Below are 17450 nucleotides of genomic sequence, written 5' to 3'. Positions count from 1 at the left end.
CAAATGGGCTCACCACACAAACACAATGGCTACAAAAGCAGGTCAGAGGCTAGGAATACTGCAGCAAGTAACTCATCTCCTGACTCTCCAAAGCCTCTCCACCATCTACAAGACACAAGTCAGGAGTGTGATTGAATACTCCCCACTTGCCTGGATGGGGGCAGCTTCACTAAATAAGCTTGACACTATCCAGGACAAAGCAGCCTGTTGTTTGTCACCACATCCACAAGCATCCATTCTCTCTACCACTGACACTCTGCCACAGTGTGTATTAGCTGCAAGATGCATTGCAGAAATTCACCAAAGACCCTTCCAAGCCCATGACCACTTGCATCCAGAAGGCAAGGCAACAGATACATAGGAACAACACGATGTGCAAGTTCCCTTCCAAGCCACTCATCATCCTGACTCGGACATTTATCGCCATTCTTTCAGGGTTGCTGGGTCAAAGTCCTGGGACTCCCTCCCTCAGGGAATTATGGGTCTACCTACAGGAGGTGGTTTTGCAGCAGTTCAAGAAGGAAGCTCCCCACCACTTTATCAAGGGCGACTGGGAATGGGCAAAAACTGATGGCCCAGCCAGCAACATTCACATCCTGTGAGTGAATAAAAACAGACCAATTGTGGTAATGTTGGGGCAGGATGGTTTACGATGGAGGTCATATGAAGAAATGAATAAACATTAACCTCACAAGAGTTGCTAACCTTAACACAAAAGCCTCGAGTACCATGTTTTGTAGCTTCTAGGCTTCATAGTGTGCTAGTGTGATGGTTTAAACACTACATCTGAGCCTACACTCCTCTAGTACATTTTTGTATTCATTCATGGAGTGCAGGCACCACTGGGGCTAATGCTGTGTCAGTTGAGTTAGGCTCTAGTTGAGATTAAGAGCAGTTGATACTAATCGGGGAAGAGTTGGGATATTTAAGGATCAGCAAATGTCTCCTCCATCAAGAGTAGTGGCTGCCAACAGGGAGCCTCTGCTCACCAATCCACGCCTCCACACGGATGGTTTCAGGCAGATGGTGGAGGAGAGGGATCAGCCTGCTGGTAAGACCAGAATTAAAGATGGCAGAGGAGCAGGCTAGAGGATGCCCTAACAATTGACACTGTGTGTTTATTTAGGAGAAAGTGAGAACTGCAGATGCTGGAGAACAGAGTCAAAAAGTGTGGTGCTGGAAAAGCACAACAGGTCAGGCAGCATCCAAGGAGCAGGAGAATCGATGTTTCGGGCATAAGCCCTTCATAAAGAATGTGGGGAAAGAGCTTATGCTCGACACATTGACTCTCCTGCTCATCAGCTGCTGCCTGACTGGCTGTGCTTTTCCAGCACCACACTGTTTGACTCTGTGTGGTCAATGCCATCTGCCAAATCAACCCCGTGGTGCCTGGTCTTGGTGGCACCCATGGCTCAAATGTTCCACATTGACTCCTGCCTCAACTCCACTTCCTTGTCCACTCTCTGTAACCTTTAACCCCTTACGAATTAAACAGACTGTACCTCACCTCCTTAAATTTATTCAGTTTTCCAGCAACCACTACGCTCTGGGGAAGTAAGTTCCACAACCTTTTGAGAGAAGCAACTGAGGCATTTTAGATGCCAAAGGGGAGACATCCACTCTACGTTTACTTTGTCAATCCCCTTTGGCATCTAAAATGCCTCAGTTGGTATAAACTCAGTTGGCATCTGAAATACCTCAGTTGGCATAAACCCTGTTAGCAAATAAAATGCCTCAGTTGGTATAAACGACGAGGTTGCAACGGGTTACTGTAGTCCTCCTGTGGTGGAGAGAGTGAATGTTTAAGGTGGTGGATGGGCTATCAGCCACCTGGCCTGATTGCCCTGGATGGTGGCTCGCAATGTTTTGGAGGAGCTCAGCTGTGAGGAGGGTGTAGGTTAGAAGCCAGCCAGGAGGGCATTGGTAAAGTCCAGTCTAGAGGAAACAAAGAAATGGAAGAGAGGTTCAGTGCATTGCCCTGGTTTGCTTAGCGCAGCCTAACTTTGTACTTGGTTTTTAACTTTGACTAGAAGACAAAACAGCCAACTGGCTCATACTGAGCCTGCAGGGATTTTATCATTTAGTCCTGATCAATACCCTACTAATTACTCTTGAATTCTACATTGACAAATAGGCCAATTTTATACTTAGGCAATGTTTTGCCACATACACATGGCAGACTTGATATTGAATAAGAGATTAATCTGTGTAAGGCCGTTTGAAGCTTCCATCACCCATTTAAAAAGCCAATCACAGGCATAGATCACTTTTGAGAAAGCAATACATTAAGTTGAGGAAATGTGTTGGGTCCACATTTGTGCTACAAATGTCTGCAGCAAGCCTAAGATAACACGGAATGTAATAGAAGGAGCCATGGTCCATAAAGGACCATAGGCATCTCTCTCCATTAGAGACAGAGAATTGGTTTCTTACAGTTTGAGGGTAATCACTCCACGTGCATGAGGTAAGATGATGAAGCAGACGTCCATTTAATACCACAGTCTGTGCAGAGATCAAACCTTTATTCTGCTCCAAGTAACAAGTAAATGAGTGGAGAAATTGTCCTTGCCCTTGAACCAGTGTCACTTTCACCCATACGAACAGCTGAAGGCCACTTAGCCCCTTCAGCCTGTCCCTCCACCAGTCAATGAGATCATGTCTGATCTGCACCCTACTTCCATACCTTTGCTCCACATCCTTTGATATCTTTGGACATCAAACATCTATCAATTTCAGATTGAAATTAGCAATTGATAAAGTTTCTATTGACATTTATGGATGAGTTCCAATCTTCTACCAGCCTTTGTTTGAAGAAGTGTTTTTCCAATTTATCTCATAACAAATTTTGGCTCTGAACACAGTCTGCCGACTTTTCAGCAACAAACCCAAACAAGCAGATAAAATGCATCCAGAAACCATAGCCACCCTCCCTTACATCAAAGATATCTCGGAAATAACTGCCAGACTACTCAGACCCCTTGGCATCATGGTAGCCCATAAACCCACCAACGCACTAAAACAGCAGCTAATGAACTTGGAAGACCCTATACAGACAACAAGCAAAACTAATGTCATTTACAAAATACCTTGCAAGAACTGTAACAAACACTACATTGGACAAACAGGCAGAAAACTAGCCACCAGGATACAAGAACATCAACTAGCTACAAAAAGACATAACCCACTCTCACTAGTATCCTTACATACAGATGAGGAAGGACACCACTTCGACAGGGACAACACATCCATCCTAGGATAAGCCAAACAGAGACTCGCGTGAGAATTCCTTGAAGCATGGCACTCCAACCAGAACTCTATCAACAAACACGGTGGGCGGCACGGTGGCACAGTGGTTAGCACTGCTGCCTCACAGCGCCAGAGGCCCGAGTTCAATTCCCGCCTCAGGCGACTGACTGTGTGGAGTTTGCACGTTCTCCCCGTGTCTGCGTGGGTTTCCTCCGGGTGCTCCGGTTTCCTCCCACAGTCCAAAGATGTGCATGGTCAGGTGAATTGGCCATACTAAATTACCCGTAGTGTTAGTTAAGGAGTAAATGTAGGGGTATGGGTGGGTTTCGCTTCGGCGGGTCGGTGTGGACGTGTTGGGCCGAAGGGCCTGTTTCCACACTGTAATGTAATCTAATCTAATCTAAACACATAGACTTGAATCCCATTTACCACCCCCTGAGAAAAAGAACAGGAAATGACATCACCACAGGAAATAACATCACCAACCCAAGGAACCATAAACGCATAAATAAAAAGCAGGCCATATCACCAGTGCTTCACTGGAGGCTCACTGATGATGTTACCTAGTATAGTGACGAACTATCTGAAAACAAACCTTCCAGCTCAGTGAACAAACCTACATCTGGTTTGGCTCTAATTTTTAGATTATATCCTCTAGTCCTGCACTCCCAACTGAGCAGAAACATTTCTCACAACTTGTTCCTTTTTTTTATTCATGGGATGTGGGATGCTAGGCCAGCATTGGTTATCCTCCTGACTGTCCTTGAACTGAGAGTCTTACTCAGCCATTTCAGAGGGCAGTTAAGATTCAAATACATTACTATGAGTCTGGAGTCACATGTAGGGCAGACCAAGTAAGGGTGGCAGATATCCTTCTCTAAAGGACATTAGTGAGCCAGATGGATTTTCACAATCAGCAATGTTTCATGGTCATTATTAGACATTTCATTCCAGATTTTTAGTGAAATCAAATTCTACCATCTACTGTGAACACTACTTGGGTCTCTGGATTATTTGTGCAGTGACAAAATTACGCCATCACCTAACCATTTCTTAAACTTCAATCAAATTGGTCCTTAAGCTTCAACATTCTAGGGAGTATAACCCTAGTCTATTTAACGTCTCCTCGCAGCGTGACCCTCAGAGTCAAGCTGTTATTCTTGTAAATCTATGCCTTGTTCCCTCCAAGACTAATATATTCTTCCCAGGTAACCGCTGTTCTTTATGGGTCTGAAAGGCTTAATACTGATTGAGTGCCAAAAGCTCCACCCACTGCGATGATGTCCTTAGGATGATGGGAAATATAACTAGGGCTCTTCAAGGAGTCTCACCTCAGACCTGGGTGTCCAAAAGATCTCAGTAATAATGTTCACCAAATGCTTGTAATATGTAAATTGCTACAGAGATGCTATAAACCATATCTTATTTACAACAACAGACTCTTCTAATTAGACCAGAGGTGGCTATCCTCATCCACACAAGGCCATGCACACTCTGCAGAACATATATCTGGAAGGTAACAGTAGCAGTATATATAATAGACAGAACAGCTCATAACATTCCTGGTGTAGCCTGACCAAGACGTTGATGAATCACCCACTGCACCATCAACAAGGCATATTTTCCAATTGCATCATTATTGTCCAAGATGGCTACTCCCAAGGGAAACACAGAGTAGATCACAGTGTAGATAGCTACATGATCTCATACACTGCATACAGCATGGCAGACAATGAACAGAGACCCTGAGGTGTGTGGAGTTTGACTGAAATCTCAACCACGAGTGGCCACTTATTTTGATATGAATCAGAAATCCTTTCCTCTTTGACTTGGAGGAATCACTGCTTCTCAGTAAATCACAAAACCTTTAGACACAAGCCCATACTAGACCATTAGGGATCAGAAGTCCCATGTGTAGATTAGTGCGTATTGGTTGGAATTTCCTTTTCACAATGCTACAAAAAAAAACATGCTGCATTGTACAGAAGTTGCCATTGCCTTCAGGCATAGGCTGAAAGGAAGCAGTATACCTGTATAAAGATGAAAATCACAGAACACCAGGTTATAGTCCAACAGGTTTAAATGGAAGCACAAAGCTAGTGTGCTTCCAGTTAAACCTGTTGGACTATTACCTGGTGTTGTGTGATTTTTAACTTTGTCCACCCCAGTCCAACACCGGCATCTCCAAATCATGTATAAAGATGAATATGGCAGGATCGAAACAGTACACTATGGTGCCTGAACACACACAATATTGTGTAGGAACATTGTATATGCCAGCTTGGCGCAACTAGTAACATTCTGATCCAAAAGGCTTTATGTTGAAGTCGTGAGAGTTAGCCCAATGCAATATGTTAGTAATTCTCTCTCTGTGAAAGGAGTAAAAAACTGTCAGAGATGTTGTCCCTCAGAAGTGACATTAAACCAATGCCCTAGCCGCCTGTTACAGAGGATTTGAAGCACCTTACATGCTACTGTTTGGCTGAGCAGGAAATGAAATTTGTGTCAATAACCACTTAACAACATTTTAAAAACAGTTTTGATGGTTTCTCACCTTGCAGCTGCTGTGGAGTTGGTGTAGACCCGAATAACCTAAGAAATAGCCCTCAAACCTACTTTGCCATTCAATAAGATTGTGACTAATCTTCAAGTCGTAGAGTCATAGAGTAATAAAGATGTACAGCACAGAAGCAGACTCTTCAGTCCAACTTGTCCATGCAGACCAGATATCCCAACCCAATCTAGTCCCACTTGCCCATATCCCTCCAAACCTTCCTATTCATATACCCATCCAGATGCCTTTTAAATGTTGCAATTGTACCAGCCTCCACCACTTCCTCTGGCAGCCCATTCCATACAAATACACCCTCTGTGTGAAAAAGTTGTCCCTTAGATCTCTCTTATATTTTTCCCCGCTCACCCTAAACCTATGCCCCCAAGCACTAGTGATCATGACTGATTATCAACTGATCCTCCACTCCACTTTTCCACCTTATATTCATGTCCCTTGATTCCCAGCATGTCCAAAGTCTATTCATCTTGATCTTGAAATTACTCAATGTCTGAATATCCATAGCTCTCTAAGGTAGAAAGCTCCATACAAGATAGTAGCTGTTGCAACTAATGGTCACTTATTGTGCCATATAAATACAAATCAATTTGCAAACAGAGAGGGGCCTCTGTTTTGACTGATATAGCTTTTATCTGAGAAAAGAAGAGAGACGTTTAATTGTACATGTCTAGTTAAGTTGCAAAATTAGTGTGAGGCTGAACTAACAAAATCTGACAAAGGTCTGCATCTGGGAGGCTGGATGGGATGCATAAAGAGTCTTGGAATTGTAAACTGTATCTTGGTTCAGGATGCATCATCCTGCCATTGACTTGCACAATCACAGGCAGTGTCCATAGCTTTCTTTGTCCTTGCCACGTCTTGTTCAGGCAGATAGAAGATATCATCAGGCAAGAGAAGGAGAGGCATTGGCCATGTTGCATTATCGTTGGTCTGCTAATCCAGAGATTCAAGTAATGTTCTGGGGACCCTGCCATTAGCAGATGACAGAATGTGAATTCAATAAAAGTCTAATGATAACGATGAGTCCCTTGACAATTGTCAGGAAGAACCCACCTAGTTCACTAACGTCCGTTAGGGGAGGAAACTACCATCCTAGTCTGGCCTACATGTGACTCCAGACCCACAGCCATGTGGTTAACCCTTAACTGCCCTCTGGGCAATTAGGGATGGGCAATGATTGTTGGCCTAGCCATTGATGTCTTCATCCTGTGAATGAATAAAGGGAAGAGTTGCTCCCTTGTGTAAATAATTAACTCACTTTCAGTGTTACTTTTGTTGGACAAAATGAGGAGAAAGGTTCAACTGGTCATTCCATAACGCAGTGTTTTTAAAAGGAAACCTTTGCAGCTGTCATCCAGCCTCTGCCCAGTCCCGGGAGCTATTAGTATTCAGCTAACATTGATAATAGCAAATGCATTACATGCATGAGGAGACTGCACTACTAATACACGTGTCATTAAGCTTCTTTCATGTGTTTCAGTGGTTGGCTTATGGGCAAAACTCACCTTTCCTTATGAAATATGCCTGACAGCTGCTTAATTAAAATGTACTCGGAATGGAAAAGCTTCTTGGCAGGAAAAGGGAACAGCTCCACAACTTGGATCGGCAATGCCAATGGCCCAAATGTAATCTTCTGTTGAAAGACTAACTTCAACAGAATGATATTGGTGGTAAATTAATATGAAAAGGGTGAAAAGCAGGCTCTGCATTTATACAGCGTCTTGTCACAGCTCTCAATCATCTTGAGGTGTCCCACCTTCAGTGAATTAACTTGAACTCCATTAGCAGGCCTCTGGGCAAATCATCTCCCTGGAAGCTCTGAGTTGGAGATAATCGTTGTTTTTCCTGGCTCGACAGGTTTGCTGAGGTTCCAATAAATAAACTTGATGAGCATTCTCCCTGGTCGCACAGAGGTCAGCAGCAAGAACTCAGGATGGTTATTTTCTTATCAAACCGGCAGTATCTCAGCTGCTGGACTTGCTCAGTTGGCTTAGGACAGATTGGAAGTTGCACACTGCAGCTCGTATGGTCCAGCACTCTGCTAACCCATCCCCCATTGATTGGAATCCCCCTCCAGGAATGATCTTCCATCCATCACATAGATATGGCCCGGACTTGGGCTGATTGTCTCGTCAGCTTCAGGTTACGCCAAGATTCTGCCAAAATGTGGATCAGTTGTAAAACATGGTAGGAGCTATCAATCTTACAGTGGGCCTCTTTTTCCTCATTATCCTCTCTTGAAGGAAGAGAGATGCAAAGGAGGACTGATGTTTGGGACCACCTCATACTGAACAATTCCTTTATATATATGGCCATGTAAACAATGCTGTTGCCTATCTTTGTCAGGTGTTCTACACAGGCGCAATGTCTTACAATTTATATGGATTAGGCTAGATTACTTACAGTGTGAAAACAGGCCCTTCAGCCCAACAAGTCCACACCGCCCCGCTGAAGCACAACCCACCCATACCCCTACATTTACCCCTTACCTAACACTCCGGGCAATCTCGCATGGCCAATTCACCTGAGCTGCACATCTTTGGACTGTGGGAGGAAACCAGAGTACCCGGAGGAAACCCACGCAGACACGGGGAGAATGTGCAAACTCCACACAGTCAGTCGCCTGAGGCGGGAATTGAACCCGGGTCTCTGGCGCTGTGAGGCAGCAGTGCTAACCACTGTGCCACCGTGCCGCCCACTGGATGTCCTTGCTGGATGTTCTATACAGGCACACTGTCCTTGCTGAGTGTTCTGTACAGGTACACAGTCATTGCTGGGTGATCTGTACAGGTGCACTCTCCTTGCTGTGTTTTCTGCACAGGCACACTGTCCTTGTTGGGTGTTCTGTACAGGCGCACTGTCCTTGCTGGGTATATAATACAGGCACAATATCCTTGCTGGGTTTTCTGTGTAGGCTCACTGCCCTTGCTGGGTCTTCTGGACAGGTGCACTGCCCTTGCTGGGTGTGTAATACAGGCACACTATCCTAGCTGTGTGTTCTGTACAGGTGCACAGTCCTTGCTGGGTATTCTGTGCAGGTGCACCGTTCTTGCTGGATATGTAATACAGGTGTACTGTCCTTTCTGGGTGTGTAATACAGGCACACTATCCTAGCTGGGTTTTCTGTCTAGGTGCACTGTCCTTTCACAGATGTGTAACACAGGCTCACTGTCCTTGCTGGATGTGTAATACAGGCTTACTATCCTTGCTGGGTGTGTAATACAGGCGCACTGTCCTTGCTAGGTGGGTAATACAGGGACACTGTCCTTGCTGGATTTTCTGTACAGGTGCACTGTCCTTGCTGGGTCGGTAATACAGAGACACTGTCCTTGCTGGGTTTTCTGTACAGGTGCATTGTCCTTGCTGGGTGTGTAGTACAAGCGCACTGTCCCTGTTAAGTGTTCTGTACTGGTGCACTGTCCTTGCTGGGTGTGTAATACAGGGACACTGTCCTTGCTGGATTTTCTGTACAGGTGCATTGTCCTTGCTGGGTGTTCTCTACAGGCGCACTGTCCTTGCTGGGTATGTAATACAAGCGCACTGTCCCTGTTAAGTGTTCTGTACAGGTGCATTGTCCTTGCTGGGTGTGTAACACAGGCATACCGTCCTTGCTGGGTGTTCTATACAGGAACATTGTCCTTACTGGATGTGTAATACAGGTATACTGTCCTTGCTGGGTGTGTAATATAGGCACACAGTCCTTGCTGGGTGTTCATTACAGGTGCACTGTCCTTGTTGTGTGTGTTATACAGGTGCACTGTCCTTGCTGGGTGTGTAATACAGGTCCCCTGTCCTTGCTGGGTGTGTAATATAGGTGCACTGTCCTTGTTGGGATGTAATATAGGTGCACAGTCCTTGTTGGGTGTTCTGTACAGGCGCACTGTCCTTGCTGGGTGTTTTATACAGCACACTGTGCTTGCTGGATGTTTTGTACAGGTGCACTGTCCTTGTTGGCTGTTTTATACAGGCGCACTATCCTTGTTGGTTGTCAATCAAAGATACACTGACCTCATCAGGTTTTAACTCACACACACGTTGCTCCAGATGGTTTCTCATTGGCATTCAGGAGCATGAACAATGAACAGGTTTATTCCTTCCCAAGCAGATGAGTTGAGACCCATTATACCGCCATTGTCTGAAAACAGTTAACTTGGTATAAGCCAAGTTTGGAAGCTGAGGCCTTTCTACCTGATATGACACAACCCCCAAAGTATTTCTCCCGAAGCCATGTGTCTGAATTTATTTTCACAGCCCACATTGCCATGGCGTGTGATCTCCATCATTAACTATTGCCTGTTTCTTTAACATAATGAAGAATACGTAGGTTGTTCAAACAGCAACCAAACAGAATCTAGTACTAAACCCAGTGTAGGTAACACACTGAGTCTGCTATCCTGAGAGCCAACAGTGCAGCATCATTGGCTGGAAAACACCTGAGGATTCCTTGAATTAGTGAAAGGCGCTATATAAATGTAACTTATTTCGAGTTAGTGAATGCTCAGAGGAGTCTCATGCAATAACCAGATGAACAAAACAGACCTGATGACATGAGGATTTATTGCCAAATTAATATTGATTTGGAGAAGTTATCCTAGTTGTGGAGTGAATGTAATCCTCTTGAGATGAATAAAGTATAACATGTCATGATTAAACACCGCACACTAGAACAGGATGACGGCCAACACCTCACACTGTGGCAGTTTGCTTATTAATATTTACTAAAGCCACGTACGTCTCCAGGTAGATAACTCTTCAGCTCCTCAATGAGAAATATGCTTGTGGCTATAAATGAACCAAATCTTTTATTGTTCCTCATTCAGACCTCATTTCAATGCTTGATTGAACAGTGGACTTGGTGCTCGTTGGCTTTCCTGCAATTGTTCAATAAAAATTGCGGCTGGTACAAAGGGATAATGCAAAATGATTAGTAGATGGAAATTAACTGAAAGCTGCATTGTTGAAGAGAGTAGGAAATGAGATCGGAAAAATTAAAGATTAGATGTGGCTTGCTGTGATTTCCTGAGAAGAATGAATTAAGGAAGGAATTGTGTAATCCATCTGAATTTCAACTTGATTTTATTAGGGGTACAGCATGATGGTAATCTGAAGAAGATTCTGAATTATTTTTGTTTACATATTTTTCAAACTGCTTTCCTTTCCCAGGTTGAATATGCCCTCGAAATATGCCTCAGCCTCTATTAGTGCCACTTTATAGGTGTCTAGAGAAAATGAGAGACAGAGACCCACACCGTGAGTGTAATCCAAGAACCACAGCATCAATATATCAAACACTGTGTTTGGGCTCACTTGTTCTCTACATCTATCAAGTCTGGTAATAAGCAGGAAATAGCACAGATCACCCTGAAGTGGGTAGCAAGGAGGGTCTTGGACTGGCACAGTTTCAATTTCCCCCCGAGTGATTTTCCCTTTTGCCTGTAGGGGCACAAGGCAAAGTCTGCCCTGGCCTTGCCCCTGCTATTGATTTTAACCCAGATAAGGAATTAACTCGACTGCCGATCAAATCTGCATTGATCCTACACTCGACGGCTCAAATGGAATGGTGTTTAATTAGCTTTAGCCACTTTACTATTGGGTGTTGTTGGTAATCCATGTGCCCGATGAAGTTGGTATAAAACAAGATAAACTTGCTGAGCTTACTGTTAATGACAGCCAGAAAAGCCCAATTTCCTTTGAAACACATCTACTAATTTGGATGTAGGTTTTCTCGCTGAGCTGGAAGATTCATTTTAAGATGTATCGTCACCATATTAGGTGATGAAACTTCAGTGAGCCTCCGGATGAAGCTTCCGGGCAAACCTACATCCAGAACCTCAACCTGAGCTACAAATCTTCTCAAAACTCACATCTACCAATGTGGTGCCCTTGGTAACATGCTAACCAATATCAAGGAAGACTTTTTTTCTATCAATGTTCAATGCTAACTCAGCTTTGAGGGTTTTGCCTGATTCACAAGCAATGTATATTTGCTAATAGCTGCTGGTACAGTCCTCAGCTCTAATACATTGGGTGACAGTGTCGAGGTCTCCTGAACACCCATTTCCTAAATGTATGTTAATGTATGTCTTCTGCATAAAAGGTGGTAAAATCTGGAACTCACTCCCCCCAAGAAGTTGTGGATGTTGGGGATAATTGGGTATCGAAGGGAGTGATGCCATTGTGGTATGTCGGCCATGGAATGGTTTTCTACAATGAATTACTTCAATTGCCTTTTCTTCTTCCAACAGCTTTATAGAGAGTTTAGTGTTGGCAAGTCAGTTTTGTAAAGAAATAAGTTTTTAAGTGTCTGACCAACATCAACACACTTTTGGTTTCAAACCCTCTGCCAATAGTGTGTGTGACTGGCTGCTCAGAAATGGCTCACACTGGGCAGGTATCAAAGCATGAAAATCACAGCATATTTCCTCTGCTTGCATTGATCTATCACTTTGATGCTGGACAACTAGTCTGGTAGCTGAATTCTGGTAGCGCCAATCTGTGATTGCCCACTGCTATATCAGTGAAAGCATCCTTGCATGGTGCACCTCGTAAATTTCCCTCTCCCCTTAAAGGGAGAAGCTCCATTAATAAGAATTGTAATGATGCAACAGACTACACTAGCAATGATGTTGCCTGGTATTTAGGGAAGGTCTTATGAGGAATGGCTGAGGGACTTGAGGCTGTTTTCACTAGAGAGAAGAAGGTTGAGAGGTGACTTAACAGTGACATCCAAGGTGATCCTCGGATGGTGATGGGTAGCATGAAGAGACATAGTTTTAAATTGAGGGGTGCTAGATAGAGGATAGATGTCAGAGGTAGATTCTTTACTCAGAGAGTAGTGAGGGCATGGAATGCCCTGCCTGCAACAGTAGCGGACTCGCCAACATTAAGGACAATTAAATGGTCATTGGATAAACATGCAGATGATAATGGAATAGTGTAGATTAGATGGTCTTTATATTGGTTTCACAGATTGGTGCAACATTGAGGGCCGAATGACCTGTACTGTGCTGTAATGTTCTATGTTCCAAGGGTCCCACAGGAATTCCTTGTGCCAGCCCTGTACCAACAGGCTGAAAGAATAAAACCACATCAATGAACTGGGGACTAAAATAAAGAAGCGAGCATATCATATAAATAAGAATTTTAATATAAACTAATGAGCCTTTAAAATATATGAAACAAAAGCATTATGATACCAATGAGCCAGGACTGTGATATAGATAAGGCAGATGTGCTGCAATTTAAAGGTGGCAAGGCTGTAATTGAAATGAGATGGCAATCTCACTCGGCTGTAATCTAAATGAGGCAGGATTATAATATAAGTGAGGCAGAGTGTTGGCTAGAGATGAAGTATTGTAATTTAAATGATTTGTGATTTAAACAAGGTAGGCCACTCATGTTCAAGGGATAGAACAGAATAAATAACAAGGCCAACTAGGATATCAGAGAATCCCTTTATCATTACGATTAACATTGAGGATATAGTTAAGATTAAAGGGCTGTAATATAAATAAGGGAGAGAATACATTATAATCAATACAAGGTGAAGGAACATAAATGAGATAAATAAATAACATTAAAAAGCTGCAGTCTAAGCACAGCATATTATGAGGCTCCCTGTAAATAGATCAGACTAGTTTGTAATGCAAGTGACAACATTCTGCGATGAGATAGGCTTTGATATAAATAGTTAAACAATGTAAACCAAGCAAAGGAGAATACATTGTATTTTTATCAATTCTGAGCTAGGAAGTGACCAAAGTTGGAATGCGAAATAAATAAGTAAGGGCTGGAATATAAATGAGGTTGTTCTGAAAGCGAAATGAACTCGGGCTGTAATATTAATGCGATTGTCCTGCTGCTGTCATCAAGAGAGTTATCAACAGAGCTGGTCGTCTGAGGCTCCAACAAGAGGGAAAGCAGCCCAGTTAATGAGGAAGCTGCCTCATCATGCTGGACATTGGCTTGTTACACTCATCAGCATGTAGATCACCCATTACAGTAATCCAGGTTTCACACTGTTTCCCTTTGTAGACCTTCCTCAAACATTAGAGAATTTCTGTAGCCAAAAATCTGCACTCATGCTTCCATGGCATCTTCATATACATGCAATTTCTACTCGACAGTGATTAGAGAGCGACCAGGAGTGAGGACACAAGTTAATTTAGCGCACCTTCTCTAACACTGTGGAATTCTGATCAGGTTTAGCATCACTGCTACCATATCATCTGAGATCAATAGTCAACTGAGCACTCCGCACTATGTTAATCATATTTCTTGTACGAATTCAACTTGTATATAAATTGTTCATTTCGATGCACTAAGAGGAAATTAACTGTCTGGCTTCATGGAAGGGAATGGACTCTTCATGTGATATATTTAACCAGTAAACAATGGTGGAGCTATTCTATCATTTTAATGTATCGTGTGCCCACATTATATAAAATAGAGCATCTAAATTTGCTCACTGTCTTAACTCCTACAATTACAAAGGAGTCTAGAGCAATCCAATGCATTCCACCGTCTCTTTCACACAAGGAATAAATATTGTGTATCTAATTAAGAATGCAAGGGCTGTTAGATAGGAAGAAGCCCATTCATCACTCCTGCTGAAAGAGTTGTGTGTCCAGATGTGTGAGTATACGTGCGTGTGGGGATCATCAGCAGCAAGTGGTCTGTCTGACTAATTGAAAGTTTGAACTGAGAAGTGGGACTGAAGCCTTTGCCCATCTGTTGATGTTTCAGACGAGTGCTGTTCTGTGTTCCGGAGGCTGCGTGCTGCTGGCTACCAGTGCCCTGTTGGCTATTGTTACTGTCTTCCTGCCAAGTGGACTGTGTGAGAAGAGAATCTGCACACTGGCTGGCTACATGCAAACAACGTCAGGTGAGTGAACTGACTACTGCGATTCTCTCTGTTGTCGTGTCCAGCGTCAGTGTGGCCTTTATCAATACAGTATTTGAACAGGCAGGAGAAGGGAATGGGATAAATGAAGTCTGCTGGGCTGGGTTATTTGCTGATCATGTGATATATCACCAGCAGTTTGCAATAAGACTTCAAAATAAAGAAACCTCAATGTGTGTTATTCATAGATATCCTATATAGGTTTCTAATGAATATATTTTCTAATAAAATGCATAAAAGTTCACAGACTGTGCACCCACATTTCCTGAATAGATATATCAAATAGGAAAGGGTTGCCATTGGCAAACACACTCAAAATTGGCTACTCATCAATAATCTGCCTCTTTCTCACTGTCCTGTCAGCGTACTGCTCCCTTACTGGAATACAGTTCAACAGGAAATCATCCAAGGGGCAGCCGGTCATACCGGATTCTCCATAGTGAGACCAACTGTGCCATCCTTGCTGCTGCCTAGATTGAGATCGTCAAGCCCATATAGATTGTAGGACACCCCTTGCTTTGCATTGTTCGACTATAACGACAAACCACAACAACTTGGATTTGTAAAGAACGCCTCTGGTGCAGCAAAATGCCCACAAGAGCATTATCAATAAATGTGTCATTGACAATCGAGCCTCAGAGGGAGATATTTGGGTTGGATGGTTAAAGCCATGGTTAAGGAAGTGGGTTTTAGGAAGGAGATGCATTTAGGGGGCGAATCCCAGACCCTATGGCTTTGGCAGCTAAAGGCACAGCGGGGAATGATTAAAGTTATGTTTCTGCAACAGACCAGAATTGGGGAAGTGCAGGCATCTCGGAAATAATGAAGATGGCGGCAATTAATATATGAAGGCTTTCACAAACAAAAATGAGTATTTAAAATTGAGACATTGTCAGACCGGGAGACCAATGTAATTCAACAAGAACTGGATAATGTGTGAACACGACTTGGGTAAAATCGCTGTGCTATTAGCAAAGCCTTGAACAATAATGTGTTTGGAGCGTGGTGGCGCTGTGATGGGTGAACCACCTCCCACCTGGTGTCTATTATTTCAGCCATATTGTCAATGTGAGGCACGTGGCAAAACCTCACAGAACATCCTAGGTCCCTCTGCTATCGCTGATAGAGACATCAGAGGAAGAGCTGAACTCATTCGAAGAAACTCACTGCAAAAAATTTGAGCTGTCAAGTGTGGGTTTTCAATAATAATTGCGCTCATTATTGAAGGAGCACTGTTATACACTAGAATATAACTGTATTTAAACAGAGTCCACTTCTACACTTTTAATGAGAGATTTAATTTAGTTAAACATACTCCAGAACACTCACATCCCACTGAATACTCGCTCCCCATATTTATACAACCAGTTCATGCCGAATTAACTTTCATTTATATATCCCATCACCTGTTCCCTCATTCCATTAGATCTCAGGCATTCTTTCTGATCTTGTGAGATTATAACAAGCAAGGGCAAAAATTAACAAGCTCCAAGTTGAGTGTAAATGAGAAAGTGCGTTTCATGGTATCAGGAAAGAATTTCTAATTTTAGGTTTAACATTCTCCCCATGTCTGCATAGGTTTCCTCCAGGTGTTCCGGTTTCCTCCCACAATCCAAAGATGAGCAGCTTAGGTGAATTGGCCATACTAAATTGCCCATAGTGTTCAGAGATGTGTAGATTGGGTGCATTAGTCAGGGGTTAAATGTCGGGAATTAGGTCTGGGTGGGCTACTCTTCGGAGGGTCGGTGTTGTTGGGCCGAAGGGCCTGTTTCTACACTGTTGGGATTCCAATTCATTTGGGGGTTTTAACTGCAACACTGCCAGATCTGATTTCTCCAATGAGCATTCTTCAATTTAGACTCGAAACTAAGTTTTAAATTTTGTTCTTTAAAACCCTGCGTAAATTGAGCTAATTTATATTGAATTTACATGATAAATGGTTTCCGAAAGCACTGAGTGGGCTGAGCAATGAGAATCCTTACAGTAAGTGATAAACCAAGCTGGGTTCAAATCACAAATTCAAAACCATACAAAGTATTGGAAGATCTTCCAGTAATGAAACCTCATTGCAGCTGTGCCCATGACAATTTTGGTGCCAAAAAAGCTCTGTGTTTTATAAGGTCCACCCAACACCTCAGTGGGTAACTTCCCACTGAACTAAACCATCCAGAACTGGCAGATCACAAACTTGTTTCTTGGTATTTACAGACATAAGGGGAAGTCAAAATCTCAAGCCATAGAATCCTTTTGGGTCTGCACCGACCCTCCAAAGCTCATTCCACTAAATCCCCATAATCCCACATTTCCCATGGCTATTCCACCTAATTTACACATTCCTGGACATAACGGGGTAATTTACTCCACCTAACCTGCACAGCTTTGGAGGAAACTGGAATACCTAGGGGAAACCCACACAGACACAAGGAGATTATGCAAAGTCCATACAGTCACCTAAGGCTGGAATCGAACCCAGGTCCCTGGCGGTGGGAGGTAGTACTGTGCTGACCAACAATCTCAGCCATTGCTGTCCCCACACTCCGCTAATCAGTGGGTAGTAGTTGAGATTGGGCAATTGCAAAAGATGGATATATAGCAATCTCTGAATGCAGTCCCATGCTGATCGGAATATCTGAGTATATGTTGTTTGCTGAGACCAGGGAAGGAGGTGGTAGAGGAACATAGAAGCATAGAAACCAGCAACAGCAATAGGTCAGTCAGCTCTTCAGCCTG

At 43.3% G+C, this 17450-nt stretch overlaps 1 protein-coding gene across 2 annotated transcripts in view; it reads left to right on the top strand.

Annotated features, from left to right (window-relative positions):
• lhfpl7 (LHFPL tetraspan subfamily member 7) overlaps window positions 1–17450 on the top strand; it is a 317248-nt gene that overhangs the window by 129813 nt on the left and 169985 nt on the right. For both annotated transcript variants that reach the window (XM_043718313.2, XM_087977291.1), the window contains exon 2: window positions 14564–14702. In XM_043718313.2, coding sequence (XP_043574248.1) covers window positions 14564–14702 — 139 coding nt within the window. The remainder of the gene's footprint in view (window positions 1–14563; window positions 14703–17450) is intronic.

Source organism: Chiloscyllium plagiosum, unplaced genomic scaffold (assembly GCF_037043375.1).
Source record: "Chiloscyllium plagiosum isolate Xiang-an unplaced genomic scaffold, Cpla_swu_hap1 HiC_scaffold_31, whole genome shotgun sequence".
Lineage (NCBI taxonomy): Eukaryota > Metazoa > Chordata > Chondrichthyes > Orectolobiformes > Hemiscylliidae > Chiloscyllium > Chiloscyllium plagiosum.
Note: the sequence above shows the minus strand (reverse complement) of the source record. Positions and strands in the feature narration are given on the sequence as shown.